The sequence below is a fragment of the Lissotriton helveticus genome, chromosome 6 (assembly GCF_964261635.1).
Source record: "Lissotriton helveticus chromosome 6, aLisHel1.1, whole genome shotgun sequence".
Taxonomy (NCBI): Eukaryota; Metazoa; Chordata; class Amphibia; order Caudata; family Salamandridae; genus Lissotriton; species Lissotriton helveticus.
In genome coordinates, this window is record NC_136067.1 from 693,519,985 (window position 1) to 693,538,375 (window position 18,391).

Here is an 18,391-nt window from a genome sequence, read left to right on the forward strand (position 1 = left end):
CATGGTAGACTCTTAAACTTGGCATTGATTGTGGTGTAAACAGGGACACAAAGGATTGATGACAGAAGTTCTAAGGTGTTCATAGACAAAAAAATGCAAACATTTTTATTGAATAGAATAAGGCCGAAAAAAATATTTTATTTCTACAACTGTGAGAGTGGTAGAGCCAACTTTAAAAGATGTACAGTTGCTCATCAGTTTACTTGAAAAATACACTAGGTCAGTTAAAGCTTGAATCTTTCACTTCAGACTTCAGGTGTAACACGTCTGACTTTCTGTTTTGTTTTTAGGCCTGGCTGGTGGCAGTTTTAGCAAACTGCTAGAGATTACACCATCAATATACAATACGCCGAGAGAGGGGTGCAATGGGTCACCCCCTTCAGCCATGTTTTCTTTTAAAAAATCGTCAATGCAAGACACCTGGCACTGCAGCATACTAGAAGTCTGGTTGGGTGCCTTCATATTCTCTAGTCTTTCCTCTCCCCCCCCTATAAGCACATGTGCCATCTGGAGTATAATCTGCGTATATCTGTATAATTAAGTTCTTCAGCGTCACTTCTACAGGACCTTGTAAAACACTGCAAGTTAATATAAAGTAACTTTATTGCACAAGACTAGTTTATCCAGTTAACTATGATTTCTTTACCACAATCCAACTGGAAATTAATACTGTGAGCTGACCCGAAAGCCACACTGTCACTCATCTTCACCCCTCAATATGCATCCACATCACAAGCTGATTGATTAGTGATAAGTAAATATGAGGTGTAAGCTGCATGAGTGGCTATTTGGGATGTGTGATGCTGTACAAAGGGACCTTTGGTGAAAGAGCTCACCTATTAGGAAGCTTTACGTTTTCATCTCTAATGAAATTTGACTCACTTCTGTCAACATTCCAGTTGTAAATGCACAGACAGATTACCACACAGTTGCTCAGTTATTTTAACGTATGTGGTTTAAATAAGGCTATCAAGTCAATTTCTGCCACACATACCTGTTGCGTCCAGAATCACGAAATCCTTTTGCAAATGGATTTCTATCAATCTTTAGTCGAGTAATCTGTTGGAGAAATGAAATGGAATGAGGAAATCACTCTAATAATTCTTATTAATTAGTGCAAAAAGTCTCATCTCCTATAAATGTTTAGAACCAATAAATTGCGGTATTATATACTTTTAAACTTAAAAAAATGGTGTACGGTTCTTCATTAGCCAAAAATAGTATAACGCTTTTGTAAATGAATGAATAATTCTAAACTAATGGTAAACTAAACAACATGAATTTGCTCCAGACATTGCCATTAAATCAATCTTCTGATTGACACCTATGGAAATGCATGGATTTAGATCACTCTATCACTGCTTTTTAATGTAGTGAAATGGCCTAAGACCTGCATTTAGTTTTATCTATAACAGATTGCATTTCTACAGTGAATAACTGCCCACGTTTGTCGACTAGGATAAATAAAAATGTACCCGGCAGCAGATTAACACTGTAGAGGCGTTCTAAAGTAGATCATTCTTTACATGTGAATGCTACAGCTATGAACAATGTAGTGAGAGACAAACACCCCATTCTATCTTGCTCAAGCATGACAACTCTAAAATTAGCTAAGTCTTTCCGGCCCACTCAAAACTGAACATAATTTGCAGAACCCTACACCTCCAAATTACTAATGGTACCTTTAGGGGTTTATCTGTAATTATTTCTTCAGTAAAGGAGATACAAACCTTCACAATTTTAGGGTACAATAAGATAAACTAAAATGCAATTATTTAGTAGAGATTATGTGTATTAAATAATCAAAATTAAAAAAAAGGAAAAAGTCACGATTAACCCTTGAGGATTTAAAGATGCCAGCTTTCAAACATCAGTTATTCTCCCTCTTGTCTCCAGGAGTCGAGTTACCAATCTGAAATGCAACCCAGTTTGCCCCTGTGAGCAAGGTCTGCAGAGATCATAGCAGTTCTCTCAAAACACAAACCATGTGTCCAGTTTTAGAGTTCAGAATCTGGAGTGTAGGGTGGACGTTTAGAGACACTGGCTGAGCTAGTGTGCGCCAATGTTAGTGCCTTTTCAGGTGCTCCTCCAATAATCTGCACTTGAAGGGAGCTGAGGGAATACCCTAAAGGGACACAGCCCTACAAGAAGTTCTATGAGTGTATCCGAGTACCCTTCAGGCTCTCATCTAAAGGGCACCTTCAGGAATCACCAGCTGTGCACCACCTTCTCTGGGGTTCACAGTTAGCATGTCCCCCAAAGGCCTTTTACCCATGTGTAGCTAGCACTAATGTGCCACAGATGCATGGGCAAGGGTTGTCTTGAATTAATTATTTTCTCAATATTAATCACTAAAAAGGCGCTATTTATTATTTACTTTTATATGATTCCAAGTCTGACTTATATTTTTTGGAATGTTTTATTAGTTTTTTGCCATCTATAGAATAAAAAATTTAAAAAAACATCAGCAGCAACCTTGTAGAGACATGTACAATACACGCTCATTATAATCGGTCAATACAGAGTATCACCAGAGCACTGTAATTTGTGGCAGAGAAGCTGACATCCATGTGATCGTCATACGTATATAGCCAGTGTGACACATGACAAGGACGGGGTTTTGGACGGATGTCTTGAACAGTAGGGCTGGCCGATGCCTGGAAAAATGCATACCTTATTAACACATACTTATATGCCTGATTGGCCAAAAAATGAAATAAGGCTAACGTATGCAATATATGGGTGTTTAGTCTATGCACTCATAAGTTTACTGAGGATGTATCATAGAAGGAAGATCCTATGAAAATCTGTGAAAACCTACTCCATCTTAACTTAGTGTTAATTTGAAAAGTTTTATAAATACATGTCTCAAAACCTTAAGCAGTAGTGGTAAATGTGGTAAAGAGTATCTATCTGTGTACAAATAACATGTTTGTTGTAGTAAGTGGAAACATTAGAGGTAACAATATTTGGGAAAACGAAACAAAAGACAAAGTAACATTTCCCAAATTTCTATTCATGGTCATGCGTGCTGTCAGTAATACATAGAGTATACACAGGTAGAGAGCTAGGTAAACTGCGTATATAAGATTTTGTATGACTTCAATAAACGTTTATGGCTATATTATAGCATTCATAAATTGTGCCTGGTGTAGACAGAACGTTTTGCCATTTAGCCAAACGTGGGAAAATTCTGAGCACTTCTTAACGTATTTTTCACATGTAGTAATTTATAGTCGTTTTGATAAACTGGATCACTGGTACTGAACATCTCATTTCTGTGCCAAAAAAAAAGTTCCCTTCATTCTGCGTTAGAAGAGCATCCCGATTGCAGAAAATGGATTTCTCCTAATTTTGCACCAGTGACAAGTTTCTGAAAAATGGTAACCTCTCTCAAATTTGCATCTGTAGCTTAGCTGCTACACCCAATCTTCTGCCATTCATTGCATTATTGTAAACGTGTAAGTGGTGATATAATCTACTCAATAACGTATTGTGGGGGGTTTTGGTAACGAGCAACCTGTGGTTTCTGTGCTTACATCTCTCTTTGGAGCACTTCCAAAGGGGCGGTACTTTTAGCTCTTTCATTTAACGCCCGAGTTTTCAGCTATGTAACGCCGGAGGGAAAGGATGAAAAACAACACTAACACGATGGCAGTGGACCAAAAACAAGGCGAGATTCAGATCTACGTTAAATATGTGTCTTAGGATCTGACGGCAGGTGAAAGAGTCTGAGACCTGGACTCTGAAGGAGAAGAGCATAACATCTGTTGTTACTATTAGCAAATCCATTGAAAGTACCCATAAGCAGTGCACACAGTCTCCTGCTAGATAAATATGACAGCCTATTTATTGAGTGTTGATTAGCATATTACTGCAGGTAAAATCATTAAGGAAAGAAACCATGCTTATAACTGGGAATGGCGAGTGGTGAACGTGCAACATATATACATTCACTCCTCAATGTCCTCTTAATAGGTATCATATGTTAACTGTGTATGTTCTTGTGTACTCAGTCCCAAATGGAAATTTGCAACCTAGTTCTGGTTTTGTAATTCGCAGCTAATCACATTGGGGCAGGGTAAGCCTGTTCACAGATGAGAATCGCAGGACAACAATTAAGGGAAATCAAATGAAAAATAGGATTGGAAAACTGTTTTGTCTTTAAAACCAGGAAATATCGTCTGTAATAATGTGTGGCTCAACATGTGGTAAACTTGTTCATGTACCACTTTTGTAGCCATCTTTTATTATTTGCATTTTTTTAAATGAAGGACACTTTAATTGTGCTTAGTCCGTTGTCCAAAAGTAAATATTTGCAAGGGGTTTTATTCTTAACTCGGTCCACTGTTAAAATTCACCTAAAGAGTCCATGATGTCAGAGAGCAAGAGTCAGCCATGCAAGAATAACCCTATTAAAACCCCAAGCTACTGAAACTGTTCCACCATGTGCCATTCTGCAGGATCATAAGTATTATACCACGCCTTAAAGAGAACTGAATAAAACAGAACACCAATCACGCCATGCCCAAATAGATAATCACAATGATATGATAATGTATGCTGCCCATCAGTGAGAAACTATCATCTTCAAATGTTGGGGCCCATTTGTTAAGAAATTGTTCATGTGTGAAACCACTTTTCTCACTTCTTACTAATGTGCAAGTATTATATATCCTTTATGAAGGAACACATAATTGATGCTTGAAGAACCACCCACTCTAATTTAATTTGCATACAACTGCTCTTTAATCAGAACTGACCTGCACCCATAATTAAGCAAAGTATTCCATTCCTCCAAACGAGAACTTTCACATGGAACTTACAACTTTTTTTCTCTAAACAGAAGAGTAACATTTACTTCCATTTAGTACTGCATTTTCATCGTTTTAGACCTTTTGGTTAAGTTAGTTACACCTTCTCTGATTTTGTTCATCAATCGTCTGCTCCATGAGGGCGATTGCGTATAAGGGCACGGATCTGCTGCTGTCCTCAGTTTGGTTACCTAATGCAGATACATATAATGTAGTGATAATTCAGATTCATGCTGGTGTATGTACCCTATCAGGTTCACCTGGAGGTTTGGAGCAGCCACTGACCATAGTTGTCTGGTTGAGTTTGATGGGTGTGACTGAAGGGAGGGGGATAGCCTTTTACCCTAACACTGTACAACTGCGTAATTCATCCTCACGCTTCATTATTCACAGCTCTTTCGGTCAGTATCTTCCCGTGGTGTTGAAGATTTCCCCCTTACTGTAATGGCCTACTACATTAAAACCCATCTAAATTCTTTCACAACAGCAGGATGTGACCTAGTACTGCTACAGGAAATGTAAATAATTGCTAGATGTGCCTTATAAGTAATTGCTTCTGGGTCTAAAAGGTGGAGTACCTATTCCAGCTAATCTTGTTTCGCAATAGACCTAATTATATTTAGGCACCTTTGGGGTTGCTGAATATATATTAAATCCACCTTTCCCTGCCATCTCAGTGTTCTGGAATGCATTGCATATATGTCCTCCTACAGGGTTTCACTCTGCTTTTCATTGAGACATTCATTTGAGGCTTGTTGCTAGCACTTCTATGATTAATTGTGGAAAGAGGCTACAATCTCCTCAAAAAATGACCATCTGAAAGCTCTTCATAGTGAAATTGAAATTTACTAGTGTGCATAATGGATGTGAGGAAATGGAGTGTATTAAATAGTGTGGTTTTGCGACCTCACTGTGTAATGCACTTACCAGCCTCTTTAGGACTAGTAGGTTTCATTTGTCAAACCCTTAGCTAAACCCTTGATAGCAGTGGTTCTGAGCTGTCAGGATTACACAAAGGAACAAGTGTAATCCATTTAAACAGCACCAAAACAATTAGAGAAGAAATACAAGAGACACGCACGAAGTCTGACAACAATTTATAAAAATAGACTGTATTTTAATGTATTTTTAGACGAGAAAATAAAAAAAGATCCACTGGAGGGTTCTGGAGAAACAGCAATTACAAGGTAAAAGAAGCTTGCACTTTTTACTTCAATGTGAATAAGCATTTGCTAAATCAATAAATTTGACACTTAGAAATCGTTTTTTTTTTTTAAGAAAAACTTGGGTAAGTATCAACATGGTTACTTTGAGTTACTTTAGGTGACCAACTCCAGCAGGAAGCCAGTCAGGGGGACCAGCAAGCCTGTCAGAACAGGTTGCCTTCCCAAAGGAAGCAGTTTCCAGTCAGCTCCAGTCACTTTTATCTCCTTGCCACAGACTCCTATGAAAGTGGTCCTGATGCAAGAGATAAAGGATGGTGAAGATGCTCAAGGATGCTGTGGATGAAATGCAGCCGACGGGGCTCTTTGTGCGACTATTCCTTGGTCCATGAATTGGTGACGTGGCCCTGGCCAGGGGGATCAATGTCTCTTAAAGTGCTTTCATGCCTGGCAGACGTCAAGTCACCAATGAGCTACTAGTCACCCAGTTTTGTGGTCACAGTAAAATCCTTCCTTGGGTGGTAACTTCTCTTCTGGATGGCAATGGTGCACTATGATGACTCTCCCAGGTCCAGCAGACTTAGGGTCAACTTGTGAGCATTGGGTCCATCTGGTCCCTGGTACTGCGCTGCAACAACGAGTAGCAATACGAAGATCCATGCTACCATCCCGCCCCTGAAGAATTCTTCTTCGGCTGTTGTGGCATTGTGCTGCAAACAGATCACCCAACTGACCCTTAGAGTCTCATGCTTCGGCTAGGCTCAGGAAACAACTTCTCCACAAGCAGGATGCAGCGCAGGCACAGTCCCTTCTCCTTAATGGAAGCAACCAGGTTTAGCAGGTGTAGTCATTGTCAGTGCAGCCTCTCTTTGCTGGGTCCTTTGTGCAGCAGGGCAGTCCTTCTTCAGTACTCATCTCCAGTCCAATGTGATCTACATTCTGGGTACCAAGGGTGCTCCTTTTTCTATGCACAGAGAATACCCTCAGGGTGGACAAAGTCAGTAGCCAATGGGCTGCTAGGCTCCCTCCCTCCTGATGACCCCTCCAAGAGAAGTGTGGCATCTGGCTGTTCCAGAATTATGCATTTTGCCCGCTTTCAACATGGCGGAACCCCTAGCTCTGCGTGTGGGCCTCACTAGTTGAACCCAGATGTGTGGCTACCAATGGGGAGATACGCCCCTGTAAAACGGAGTGTGGCAACTTCTTTCCCTTGCCCCTTTCACAAGTGTTCAACATTTGCTCTTCAAAGGCAGCTTCTCCTTTGAAGCTGATCTTTTGGGTCAACACCGTTGTGGCTTTCTCCCAGAGAGAGGTAACACCTCTCCCCCAAGCTGGCTTCTATTGTGCCCTTACCTGGGAGTCAGTCAGTCAAATATACTTTTATTGATTCATTTAAAAATCATAAAAGGATGGCAAACCATCATTAAACAGTTTTTTCAATGAACATTTTAAAAACATAGGAGAGACAAAAAAGGTCTAAAAATTGTGACCACAATTAGAAGGCTAGCGGGTATAACAATACATTAAAAATGATAATGATATGGGCCAGCAGATTATTTAATAGCTGTTTGGCTTGAATTAATTTTGTCCAGTTCCTTTGCTGCTATTTTCTAGAATTTTATGGCGCAACTGGACAGGGGGATTGCAAGCCCATCGAGACACCTGATGACTGCGGCTCTGCATGTTCTTGAGAATCTCCCGAAGGATGGATTTTCGAGTTTTCAGTAGGAAAGGGCAAGTACATAGAAGATGTTGTAATGACTCCTGCCCTAGACCGCAGTGGCGGCATTCCTTAGATGGCCATGTGCATTTCCATTTTGGGGTCAAATCCTTTGAGGGGAATGATCCCATTCGTAGCATCATCAGGTAATGCTTTTTATGGTGGGAAAAGTGATCAAACAGATACTGTTGCGGCTTCAACCTCTGGTAGCCCTGTATCACAGCCCAGGCATGATGTTTTTTTGTGAAAATCATTTTGTTTGTTAGTAGAGAGATCCGCTTAATAGCATTGTTCACCATGCTTCTGAATCCGGGATACGTTGCTGGGGTTAACCAGACCTCCTCTAGTTGTAATGCCGACAAAGATTGCTTCAGGATTGTCGTGGTTGAATTTGCTAGTCTTGCTTAGTTTTCTATCTCAACCCAACAGTGGTGGGCTAGGGTATTGTCTTCTGACTCCCTCATCCTCCAATAATACTTTACTAAGGCACCTTGTCTGGCCAAGATCTGATTCTTGAGTCAAAATTCTAATCGAATCTGTTCCTGTGAGATATGTAACGGCATTAAAACCAGTCTTTTAAAAAATGTAGATTGTGCGGTGTTTAATATTAGAGCGTCTTTATTATACAGGATTTCTAAGCCATACGAGATGGAGGGTAGAAATTTTGCGGTTATCACTTGTAACAGGTGACGAGTAGAACAACCTTTGAGCTTTTTCCTCAAGATCTTGAAGGCAAATAATAGGTGTTTAGCTTTCGTGCATCCTTGTTCCACTTGTTTCTTAAAGGTCAGCTTGCAATCTAGCTGGAAATCTAGATATTTGTAAGAAGCTACCCGTGCCAGTGGTTGCTCGACCAATTTCCAAGAGAAAGTATGCCTTTTCAATGTCTTATTATGTTTGGAAAAACACATAACTTTTGTCTTTTGATGATTAATCGTGAGTTGGTTAAAGGTGTAGGTTCTTAATCCCCTAATCAATTTCTGCAAGCCAACAGGAGTTTGTGCTAGCAACACAATGTCATCTGCGTATTGGAGGCATAGTGTCTGTATTTTGCCCAATTTTGGGGGGTCAGCTGTAATTAACTGGAGGCACTTGTCAAGATAGGAGGTATAAACATTAAACAGGCAAGGCGCTAGAACGCAACCTTGTTTTAGTCCATTTGATGTTGGGATCTTACCAGTTACGCTGGACCCGTCTCCTTTCTTGATTTGGACCCACGTATTAGAGTAGAAATTAATGATGGCATCCAGAAGCCTGGGTGGGATCCCCCAGTCTTGCATTTTTGCCCATAGAGCAACTCTTGAGACTTTGTCTAAAGCCGCTTTAAGATCTACAAAGCAGGCGTACAGAGGCCTTGATTTTGTGAAGGCTTGGTTGACTAGAAGGGTGACCGCAGAGATGTTCGTAAGGGTGCCCATCCCAGCCCGGAATCCAGTTTGCGTGTATGGTATTAAGTTTGTTCAGCTGACCCAAGCCTCTAACTCTACCAGAAGATTTGAAGCGTAAATTTTTGCCTCCACGCCTATCAGTGCGATCAACCTGTAATTGGAGGGATCCGAGCGGGAGCCCGACTTGTAGATTGGATTGAGAATGCTTCCTCTCCAAGACTCAGGGATCAGACTGCAGGCTGTAGCTTTAGAAAAGAAAGGAGTCAGGAGATGCGACCAAAATGGGGGGTCATGCCGGAACAGGGCATTTGGTAATCCGTTCGGACCTGGGACTCCCTCAGATTTTAGATTTTTTTATGATTTTTCTAACTTGATTTTCTGAAAACAACACAAAATCCTCAGGAGATTCATGGGTCACGATGTTGTTGACTTTACCTCCACTGCCGGCCCCCTTCCCTGTTGATGATCCACTGCTAGGGGTCAATGGAGGTGATGTTTTGTTGTATAAAAGTTCAATATGGGCCCTCCAAGTGGCCTCTGATATATCCAGATTATGATGTCAATTCCGGCCATTGGTTAGTCGATTGATTTTTTGCCAGAAGAGCTTGGAGTCCCTTAGTTTACAAGCATGACGAAGTTCGCCCAAATGTATTCTTGGTGCTCCTTTTTGGCCTGTTTTATGTCCTTTTTTTAACTTTTTTCTTGTATTTGAAATTTGAAGCAGGAGTTCCTGGAGGTGTTCTGGTTCTTGGGATCGTAACTGTCTGAGGTACTTATTTAGTTGTTGTTTTTGTTCCCTCAGGCTCTTGGTGAACCAGGGTGCCCCTTTTCGACATCCTGCTTTATAGGCGTGAGCGTGCGTAGAAAATGTCTTGTTAATTCTGGGAGTCATTTGCTTGTCTCCCCAGGAGGGAAGAAAGCTGTTTCAGTGACAGACCCCATGTGCATTTGTAAACAGACAAAGGAAACTTTAGGCAACCAAGTGACAACTTTGTAAAAATTACATTAATTTCAACTTGGGCATCAAGCCTGGCTTAATGTAACTTGTTGTATTTGCTTGATACCTCATAGTATCAACTTTAGTAGCTCACATTGTAAATTGGTAGTAACTGTCATAATGTAACAAAGTATGTATAGTAACACGTTTTAAATGCTAATATTCTAAAGATTTAAAGTAAGTAATCAAAAATAAACTATTACTGATGTTATTGAATAATTTATAATCTAATTGAATCAATTTCCTAATGGTGTTACATTCTCATATGACAATGTTATATTGAACGGTTTACTTTTTGGAATTCTGTCCCCAGAATAAAGCTCTTCCTACTGGAACATCTGCCTCATTCCTCCTATTTCTGGCTTGTCACAGCATCATTTATAGATGGACTCCACCCCTTAGCTGCTGAGGAAATCTCTCCATCACCACCACCTGCACTCATTCCTACCTCCAATATCATTAAGACATGGCCATACACGAATCTTTATAAGCTGAACCTGCAGTAGGGGTTTGAGGTGGACCCCAACTCCTTACTGTGGTTTGTCAAATATATCTGAGATAAATCACACCAAGCAAGAAGTATGCAATCAATGGTGCCATTACAAGTTTAAGAAACAGACTTTCTATTCTGCTACTTTAACAGTACAGAAGTCAATATTATGGAAATCCTTATGTGTTATTTCGAGACATTTCAAGTTATTGACCCTGGAACCGGGACTAACATGCACACCCAGGAACACTGGGCCCTTGTTCACATTTCATTCCTGATCCTGACTCAATAATATGCTGTTTGCAACTACCATTTGCCACTTGCTAGAAAAGTAGTAAATGGAAGAAGTTTCTCGGTAGGGGCTTGGGGGGGGTGACCACAGAAGTTCACAGCAATGGTCGTGGAGGGTCATCGGCTCCCCCTGTGATGTAGGAGGGGGGCCGCAGGGACTGAACTGGTTCTCTGACTGCTGGCCTAGCCTGCAGTCATCAGGATTTGCAGACTTGTCAACCCACATAAGGCCACGGTGTCACACGTTATTGACTCCCTTCACACCGTCACCAGAGAGGAGCCGATATCACATGGTGGCAGGGAAAATGAGCAGAAAATTGCTTGTTTTTGGAGACATTGAACTGCCGACGTCCATTAATGGATGTGAAAACACCTTAGGACATCAACAACAGTCTCAGCAAATGTATATATATATTTTTTTTTAGGAGAGAGTTGGGGGCGGGGTTGGGGCATACATGTCTCTTTAGTGCTTCTCAATAAAAGGCTCTGCCCCCTTCTGACAAGCTGTGATTTGTTATTTAGATGCAGGTCTGGATTTACCCCTGGTAAAACTGGATTTAGTGTTTCGGGGTCAGGACAAACTGGGCCACTTGTTGCTACTGGGAGCACAACTCTCCTCTTCTTCCCCCAGGGATCATCTTATAATAAAGCACTATGCAAGTCCAGCATTCCCTTTGTTAGTGAACACTGAAAGCCTCAATTGACTTCCTACTAGCATCAAATCAATAGGTGTTGTTTTGCTTAGTGGCTGCATTGGCAAAGTCCACAGTGTTTGCCTTTCTATCAAGTTGTTGAAAAGGATGAATTCTTTATATATGGTGAACATTAAGGGGCAGATTTATGAAGGCCTTGCGCCGCCGGTGCGTCATTTTTAACATGGGAAAAAGTGACGCACCGGCGGCGCAAGGCCTTCATAAATCTGCCCTTAAGTTTCACCAGCTATGTAATGGACAAATACAGGAAGTCAAAATGACATTACCAAAAAGAAACATGTTGACCCCATCTGTTGACGGGGCAGTACCAATCATCTGCCAATGATTTGGACGAAATAATCTGACAATAGTTTCACTTAAAACTAAGGCGGAGCATCGCTCATTTGTAGGTCAGTTGAAAGGAGTGTACACTACTAGGAGTGAAGGATGGTCGCCTTTTAACACGATAAACAGGAACCCTTTGCCGGTGTGCCTCATGGCTTATAAGACATTCTAAATTCCCAGGTTTCACATGACCCAAAGGAGTTTTGTGAGTTGCTCAAACTTTGACTGTTAGAAAATGTTCTCGGGCAGTCTTCCTCAAATCTCGAGGATTGTAGTTTAAACTGTAGTGTTTTGTGATACCGTAGAGTTTCTCAAATCTCAGGTATTGCATCTTTCCTAAGATTCATTTTTTTTAAATAGTAAGTGTTACAGGGATACCAGGTGTTTGTTACATGACTCTCTTGTGTTTCATAAACTACAAATGTCATGTTTCAAATTGTTAGATAACAGTCTCAAAGCCCTGCTAGTATGCATTTCTCAGAAAATGCTTCTCAACTCTCCTGTCTTTCCAAAACCCACGGGGGAAGGAGGCACACACACTATTTGCTTTGCAGTGCACCCTTATTGGGTATTCGGAAGAAGAAAAGGAACAGATGCATTATGTCTCTGAGTTAGTGCTCCATTATGCCCACCTCCATTATGCCCATTTCCTCTTATACTTGCACCCCGCTAGATAAAAAAAATAATGTCAAACATAAAGCTAACAAAGACTTTGAGACATTCAAATTCATTGGTTTCTGTTTTATGGTTCAGAAGTGTATTCATGTGCTTTTCATACCAGCAGCTTTGGAAAAAGCAATGAAAAGATTCATGATAGATGATTTATTTCTAAAGTCTGATTTTATTCTGGAATCAATATTTGTGGCATTTCATACCACAAAAATCCCTTCATCACATCACAAAAAGAAGGAACTAAACCTCAGCAATGTATGTATGTATGTATATGGTATTTCCACAGCGCAAAACTAACCAGCAGGCAGCAGAGTGCTGTTCATGGTCAAAGACAAGAATAAGATCATCAACTAGAAGGAGAGAAAGCTGGGTTTTCTTAAAGAGAGAAGTCTTCAACTCTTCCCTAAACTGGAGCAGCGTTTGGGCTGTTCTGATGGATATGTGGATATGTGGATCATCGTTCCAGATCCTTGGTGCACATATTGAAAAGGCCTGCTATCTTATTTTTCTCTTTTTTTTTAATACTTTTTAGGCCCTGATTACGAGTCTGGTGGTCTGAAGACCGTCAGATTCGTTGAGGCGGCGGGCTTATTACTAGAGCAGTTGGACTGCCTTTGCTACGCAGATGCTGCCAGGGAACCGCCGTTCACTGGAAGTGGTGTGGCGGTGTAGAGGTAGTAACATGCTTGGTGGTCCCGCCATGGTCCAGCCAAGCATATTTCAAGTTTCCTCTCCACCACGGTTTTCATGGCAGTTTCTCCTGCATGAAAACCATGGCAGAGAGGAAACAAAGGGGGCACTATGGGGCCCCCTGTTGGCCATGTGCACGGGGTGCATGCAGAGGAGCACAACATGTGCCCCCTTGTGTGCATGCACCCCAGTTCCTGCAGGGCATCGACTTTACGGTCCATACCATGCAGGGACTGTTTTTGGTGTTCCCATTGCGGTGTCCATTTACAGAGGCACCGCTGTGGGAACACCAAAAACAGCCCACTAGACATGAGGAAACCTGCCACAGATTTGGCAGTGCGGTAGTGGGCTTCTTGCATAGCGGTCCGCTCCCGCATGCCAAACTCATAGTCGGGCCCTTAGCTGCAGTCCTATTGTGTCCTGGCTGCAGTTGTGCCATTATTCACAAGACATGGTGAGTTTATCTGCAAGATAAGCGAGGGTGCTCATTGTGATATGTTATGTTATGTTATAAAATTTTATAGAGCGCGCAGCTGCCCCAGCAAAGGGGCGTCCCGGCGCTAAAATCCAGAGCAAAGAAAAGAACCATGAGCGAAGCAGTGAATGAACACCTCCAACAACATTTTTTTTACAGAAATAGATGAGTTTTTATAGCTTTCCTGAAAACATACAGACTTTGAATTTCTCTGATGTAGGAGGGGAGAGCGTTCCAAGCTTTAGCTGCCAAGAAGCGGAAAGAACGTCCTCCCGCTCTACTACGCTTGACCCGAGGCACTTCGACCAAATTTTGGCCAGCAGAGCGTAATGTGCGCATAGGAGCATACAAATTCAGAAGCGGGCAGAGCATCCTGGGAGTTGCCAGTCTTAAGATTTTAAACAAAATACAGAGAATCTTAAACTGTATTCGTTGGGCTACAGGTAGCCAGTGGAGCCTTCGGATGGTCGCAGAAATCGGGCTGAATTTAGGCAAGCCTACTAGAACTCTATCCGCTGCATTTTGAATGCGTTGCATTCGGACAATTTCTGCCTGATTTACACCCAGAAGTAATGAGCAGGCATAGTCAAGCCTGGACATCACTGTGGCCTGGATTATCATCTGTCTGGTCTCAGAGTCAAAAAATTTCAAGACAGGTTTCAGACTCCGCAGGATGCCAAACCAACTGGCAGCAACTTTCTTTGTATGGGTGGAAAAGCTAAGAGTCGAATCTAGCCAGACTCCAAGATTTTTCACCCCTGTCTTCGGTTCAGGAGCCTTCCCCAAAGTAGCTGGCCACCAATGGTCTCCCCATAAATGGGTGTTCCTACCAACCAGTAGAACCTCAGTCTTGGCCGCATTAAGCTGTAAGCAATTGGCTGTCAACCAGTCAGCCACAGTCTGAATCTGACATGATCTCCGGTTGCACCCTCCGATAGGGCAACCACCAGCTGCGTGTCGTCCGCGTATGAGACGATGTTAAGGTCCCATAACTTGGCGACCACAGCGAGCGGCTGCACATAAAGGTTGAACAAGGTGGGACTCAAGGCAGAGCCCTGAGGAACACCCTGCTCGATGGAATGTGCCCTAGAAAGAAAAGGAGGGGTAGAAACACGAAAAGTTCTTCCTAACAGGAAAGATCTAAACCATGCAAGTGCCAGATCCGTCACCCCAGCTTCCTCGAGCCGATGGAGCAGGATCTGATGTGAAACAGTGTCAAAAGCGGCACTCAGGTCCAACAGGACCAGTGCCGCTGTTTGACCTTGATCCAAAGTTAAGCGAAGATGCTCAGTCATAGCAAGCAACGCTGTCTCAGTGCTATGACCGGCGCGGAGCCCATGTTGAGTATTATCCAAGATGTTGTTTGTATACAATAAGGTGGAAAGAATTGAGTTTACATGGGATTCCGCAATCTTCGCTGCCCAAGGAAGCAGGGAAATCGGTCTAAAATTTTCCGGCTTCAGAGGGTCCAAAGTAGGTTTTTTTAATATGGGAGAGACCCATGCCTGCTTCCATTTAGCTGGCACGATAGCCGATGAAAATGAGGCATTGATAAGGCTGTGCAGAGGAGCCAGGCAGCATGATGCAGAGTCTCTAAACTGCGCCGGCTTTGTAAATATCTCCCTGTACATAAGCTTCACTGGGATCTTTCAGATAAGGATATGTCCTGGGTCTGTTTAGAAGAGAACCATATATATATGAATATGCTATGGTCCTGTGATTGTTTGCTTAATTATTGGTCATAGATCTTTTAAAGAAATTTTTGGGATTGATTTGCTTCTGGAGCATCCACCTATACTCATCGTTCCACACATTTTAAGAGTTACTGGAGTCATAGACAAAGCGTAATTGAGGCCAAAAGTTGGATAAATTGTAATTCTTAGACGACAAAAACCTGTAAAACAAAACGTGTCTGATTGTGTGAGAGAGTGGCTGCAAGACGGTGTAAAACCGGCCACCCTAGAAAAACACCTGGGGCACCAAAAGGGAAAACTTGGCAGCGATGAAGAAATGTGAAATTATGTTACAAAGCTTTAAGAAATACTTTCGTTTGACTTCCTGTCACATGCCGCTGTATTACCGGGTTAGTCATTCTTACACTTTTTTAATCGGTTTGCCTGTGAATTAGCTTTAAAAGTGAATGAGGGAATGTGCTTAGAATATCTTGCAGTTATTTTATTTTCCGCAATCTTGACTATTGGGTTAATATTTATTCTGTTTTAAACGTTACTGCAATGTCATATTTCACTCTTGATTGATCACATCGGTTTGTTATATATTTTTGATTACTGTTTCCTATTATAATGATAATAATAATAATCTTTATCTAGCAGTCAATACAGCCATAAAAAGAGACAGTTTAAAAATAAACAAATTAAAAATCAGCACATCCAATCCACTTGTTAACTACACTATGGCCCTGTATACAAATTTATATAATATCTAACAGACTGCTAAAACAATAAAACAAATAACTGAGGACTTGACAGACTCAGGGTAACACATAAATGGACCACATTAAGCAGCAAGGGTACATTACATTTGTAGCATCATAACAATGTGCAAATACACAGGTGGGACGTAACCGTTAATCACCCCTAGTGCATCTCAACCTTAGGGCACATCTTAAAAAATTGCTGACGCAAAAAAGGTATTAACATTAAGTAAAAGCTGTAAAAACAATAAGGCAACATGGACCTGCCTAAATCCCAGTTCTTTTAAAAGCCCTTTGAGAAACACTATTCTAGGACGCAAAAAATATTTACAAAAGAAGATAAAATGAAGGGTATCCTGTGGAGACCTTGAGTCGCAGCAACAGGCACCTCTATCTTCTGTATGTAAAACAAAACAAAACCAGAGAAGGAAGCCAGCAGATGATGAATTTGATTCATTCTGAAAGGAGTGAATAAAAATCTATTGTGTGCACCTGTTAAAAGTGATAAATAAAGCTCCATTCCTTGCACAGATTTTTATCAAAATGTGGGCTCTTACCAAAGGTTTTCTGATTTCCTGTGGCCCCTGGTGAGGTGCTGCATGTTTAAAGAACAGCTCTTTAATGATGTTCTTACCCCGCGGCTTTATGTTGTCATATCTTGAAAACATATCTGCTCTTCATAAGGCGGAAGGGGTATTCTTAATGTATTTTAACCAGGGTATTTTAAGTACACGGTCAAGGGAGAAGCAGTCCTGAATTACAAGTCTGTTAAACCTTGCCTCCTCATTTGACCAGATCTTCACCCAACCTAGCAAGGGTTTAACCACAACCATGTCCATAATGTACCTGGTCCCTAGGTCCTTGTGTATAGAATACGAGGGGGTACTGCGTGGGACTTTCAAAATGCATCTAAAATATTTATTTTTTGCGGTTCGGAGTTTACTAACCACTGTGTACCCCCAAACCTCCATGCTGTATTGAGCTTTGGAAATACAGAAACAGTTACACAGTTTTAAAATTATCTCCGGGGACCAAGTACCCAATCTGTGGACATAGTTTGCAATTGCTTCCGTTGATCTTGCCATTTCTACGAGCTTCCCCTCCTGCAGGTTAATTAAATTGAGTTTTTGATCAGATAAAATGCCCAGATAGGAGAAAGCATGGACTTTCACTAAACTGGGTGTGCATAGTTTGTAAGGATTATATCTGGTGCCCTGTTTCCCGATTTTCATGGCATATGTTTTGGATAGGTTTGGTGACAGATTAATTTCCTTCTTAAAAGATATGAACCCATCCAGTAAGATCTGCAGGCCCTTCGGTGTACGTGAGAGAAGAAATGCGTCATCCGCATACATTAGAACGGGTACCGGTCTTGAACCTATCTTAGGGTTATCGGCCTGTAAGGCCGTCAGGGATGCATCTTGACCATAAATATACAATGTAAACAGAAAAGGGGCTAAAATACATCCCTGCCTAACCCCATTTGAACATTTGAAACGGTCTGTAATGTTCCCCACCTGGGTATATCTAATTAAAGCAGCGGTGTTAGAATGTAGGGATATTAACACATTAATTATCACCATGTCAACCCCCAAGTCCCAAAGCAATTTCCATAGCTAGCTGCGGTTCACCCGATCAAAAGCCGCAGTGAGATCCATGAAACCCAGAAACAACGCACCTTGTTTAGCTAACATATATTTAGCATTTAAAAGGTAAAGGTTAAGACACCGATCTGTGGTGGATTTTCCAACACGGAACCCATACTGCTCCTCCGATATTATTTGATTGGCGTCTGCCCTGTCTGACAGTTTGTTGAGGAGTACCAACCCAAGGACTTTTACTGTGGCATCTATAAGAGATATGGGGTGATAACAGAATGGGCTATTCCTATCTCCCTTATTAAAGAGCGGAACAATGATGGCGGAGGGCCAAGATGAAGGAATAAACGATGATACTGCCACGTTTAGGACCCTAACTAAAAGTGGAGCCCACACCTCCGAGTCATGAGAAAAGAGGTCGGGGGAATCCCATCGGGTCCCTGGGCCTTGTTTCAGGATAAGCCTTTGATTCCCTGTTTCCTATTGAAAATAATGTTACTTAACTTGTCCTGCTTTGAACCAACACTTGCTGCCAGAGCATAGCCCCCACTTCCTTTCATGCACCTTAGACTTTACACATTAGCTTAAGATGGGTAGAAAAACCATTCAACTCGAGGGTTAA

The 18,391-nt window shown here is 41.6% G+C and overlaps 1 protein-coding gene across 1 annotated transcript in view; it reads right to left on the reverse strand.

Moving 5' to 3' along the window:
* The window catches only part of TBX18 (T-box transcription factor 18), a 111,513-nt gene that overhangs the window by 11,695 nt on the left and 81,427 nt on the right, over nt 1-18,391 (reverse strand). The window contains exon 6 of the mRNA XM_078648159.1: nt 995-1,059. Within this exon, the coding sequence (XP_078504285.1) occupies nt 995-1,059 (65 nt within the window). The remainder of the gene's footprint in view (nt 1-994; nt 1,060-18,391) is intronic.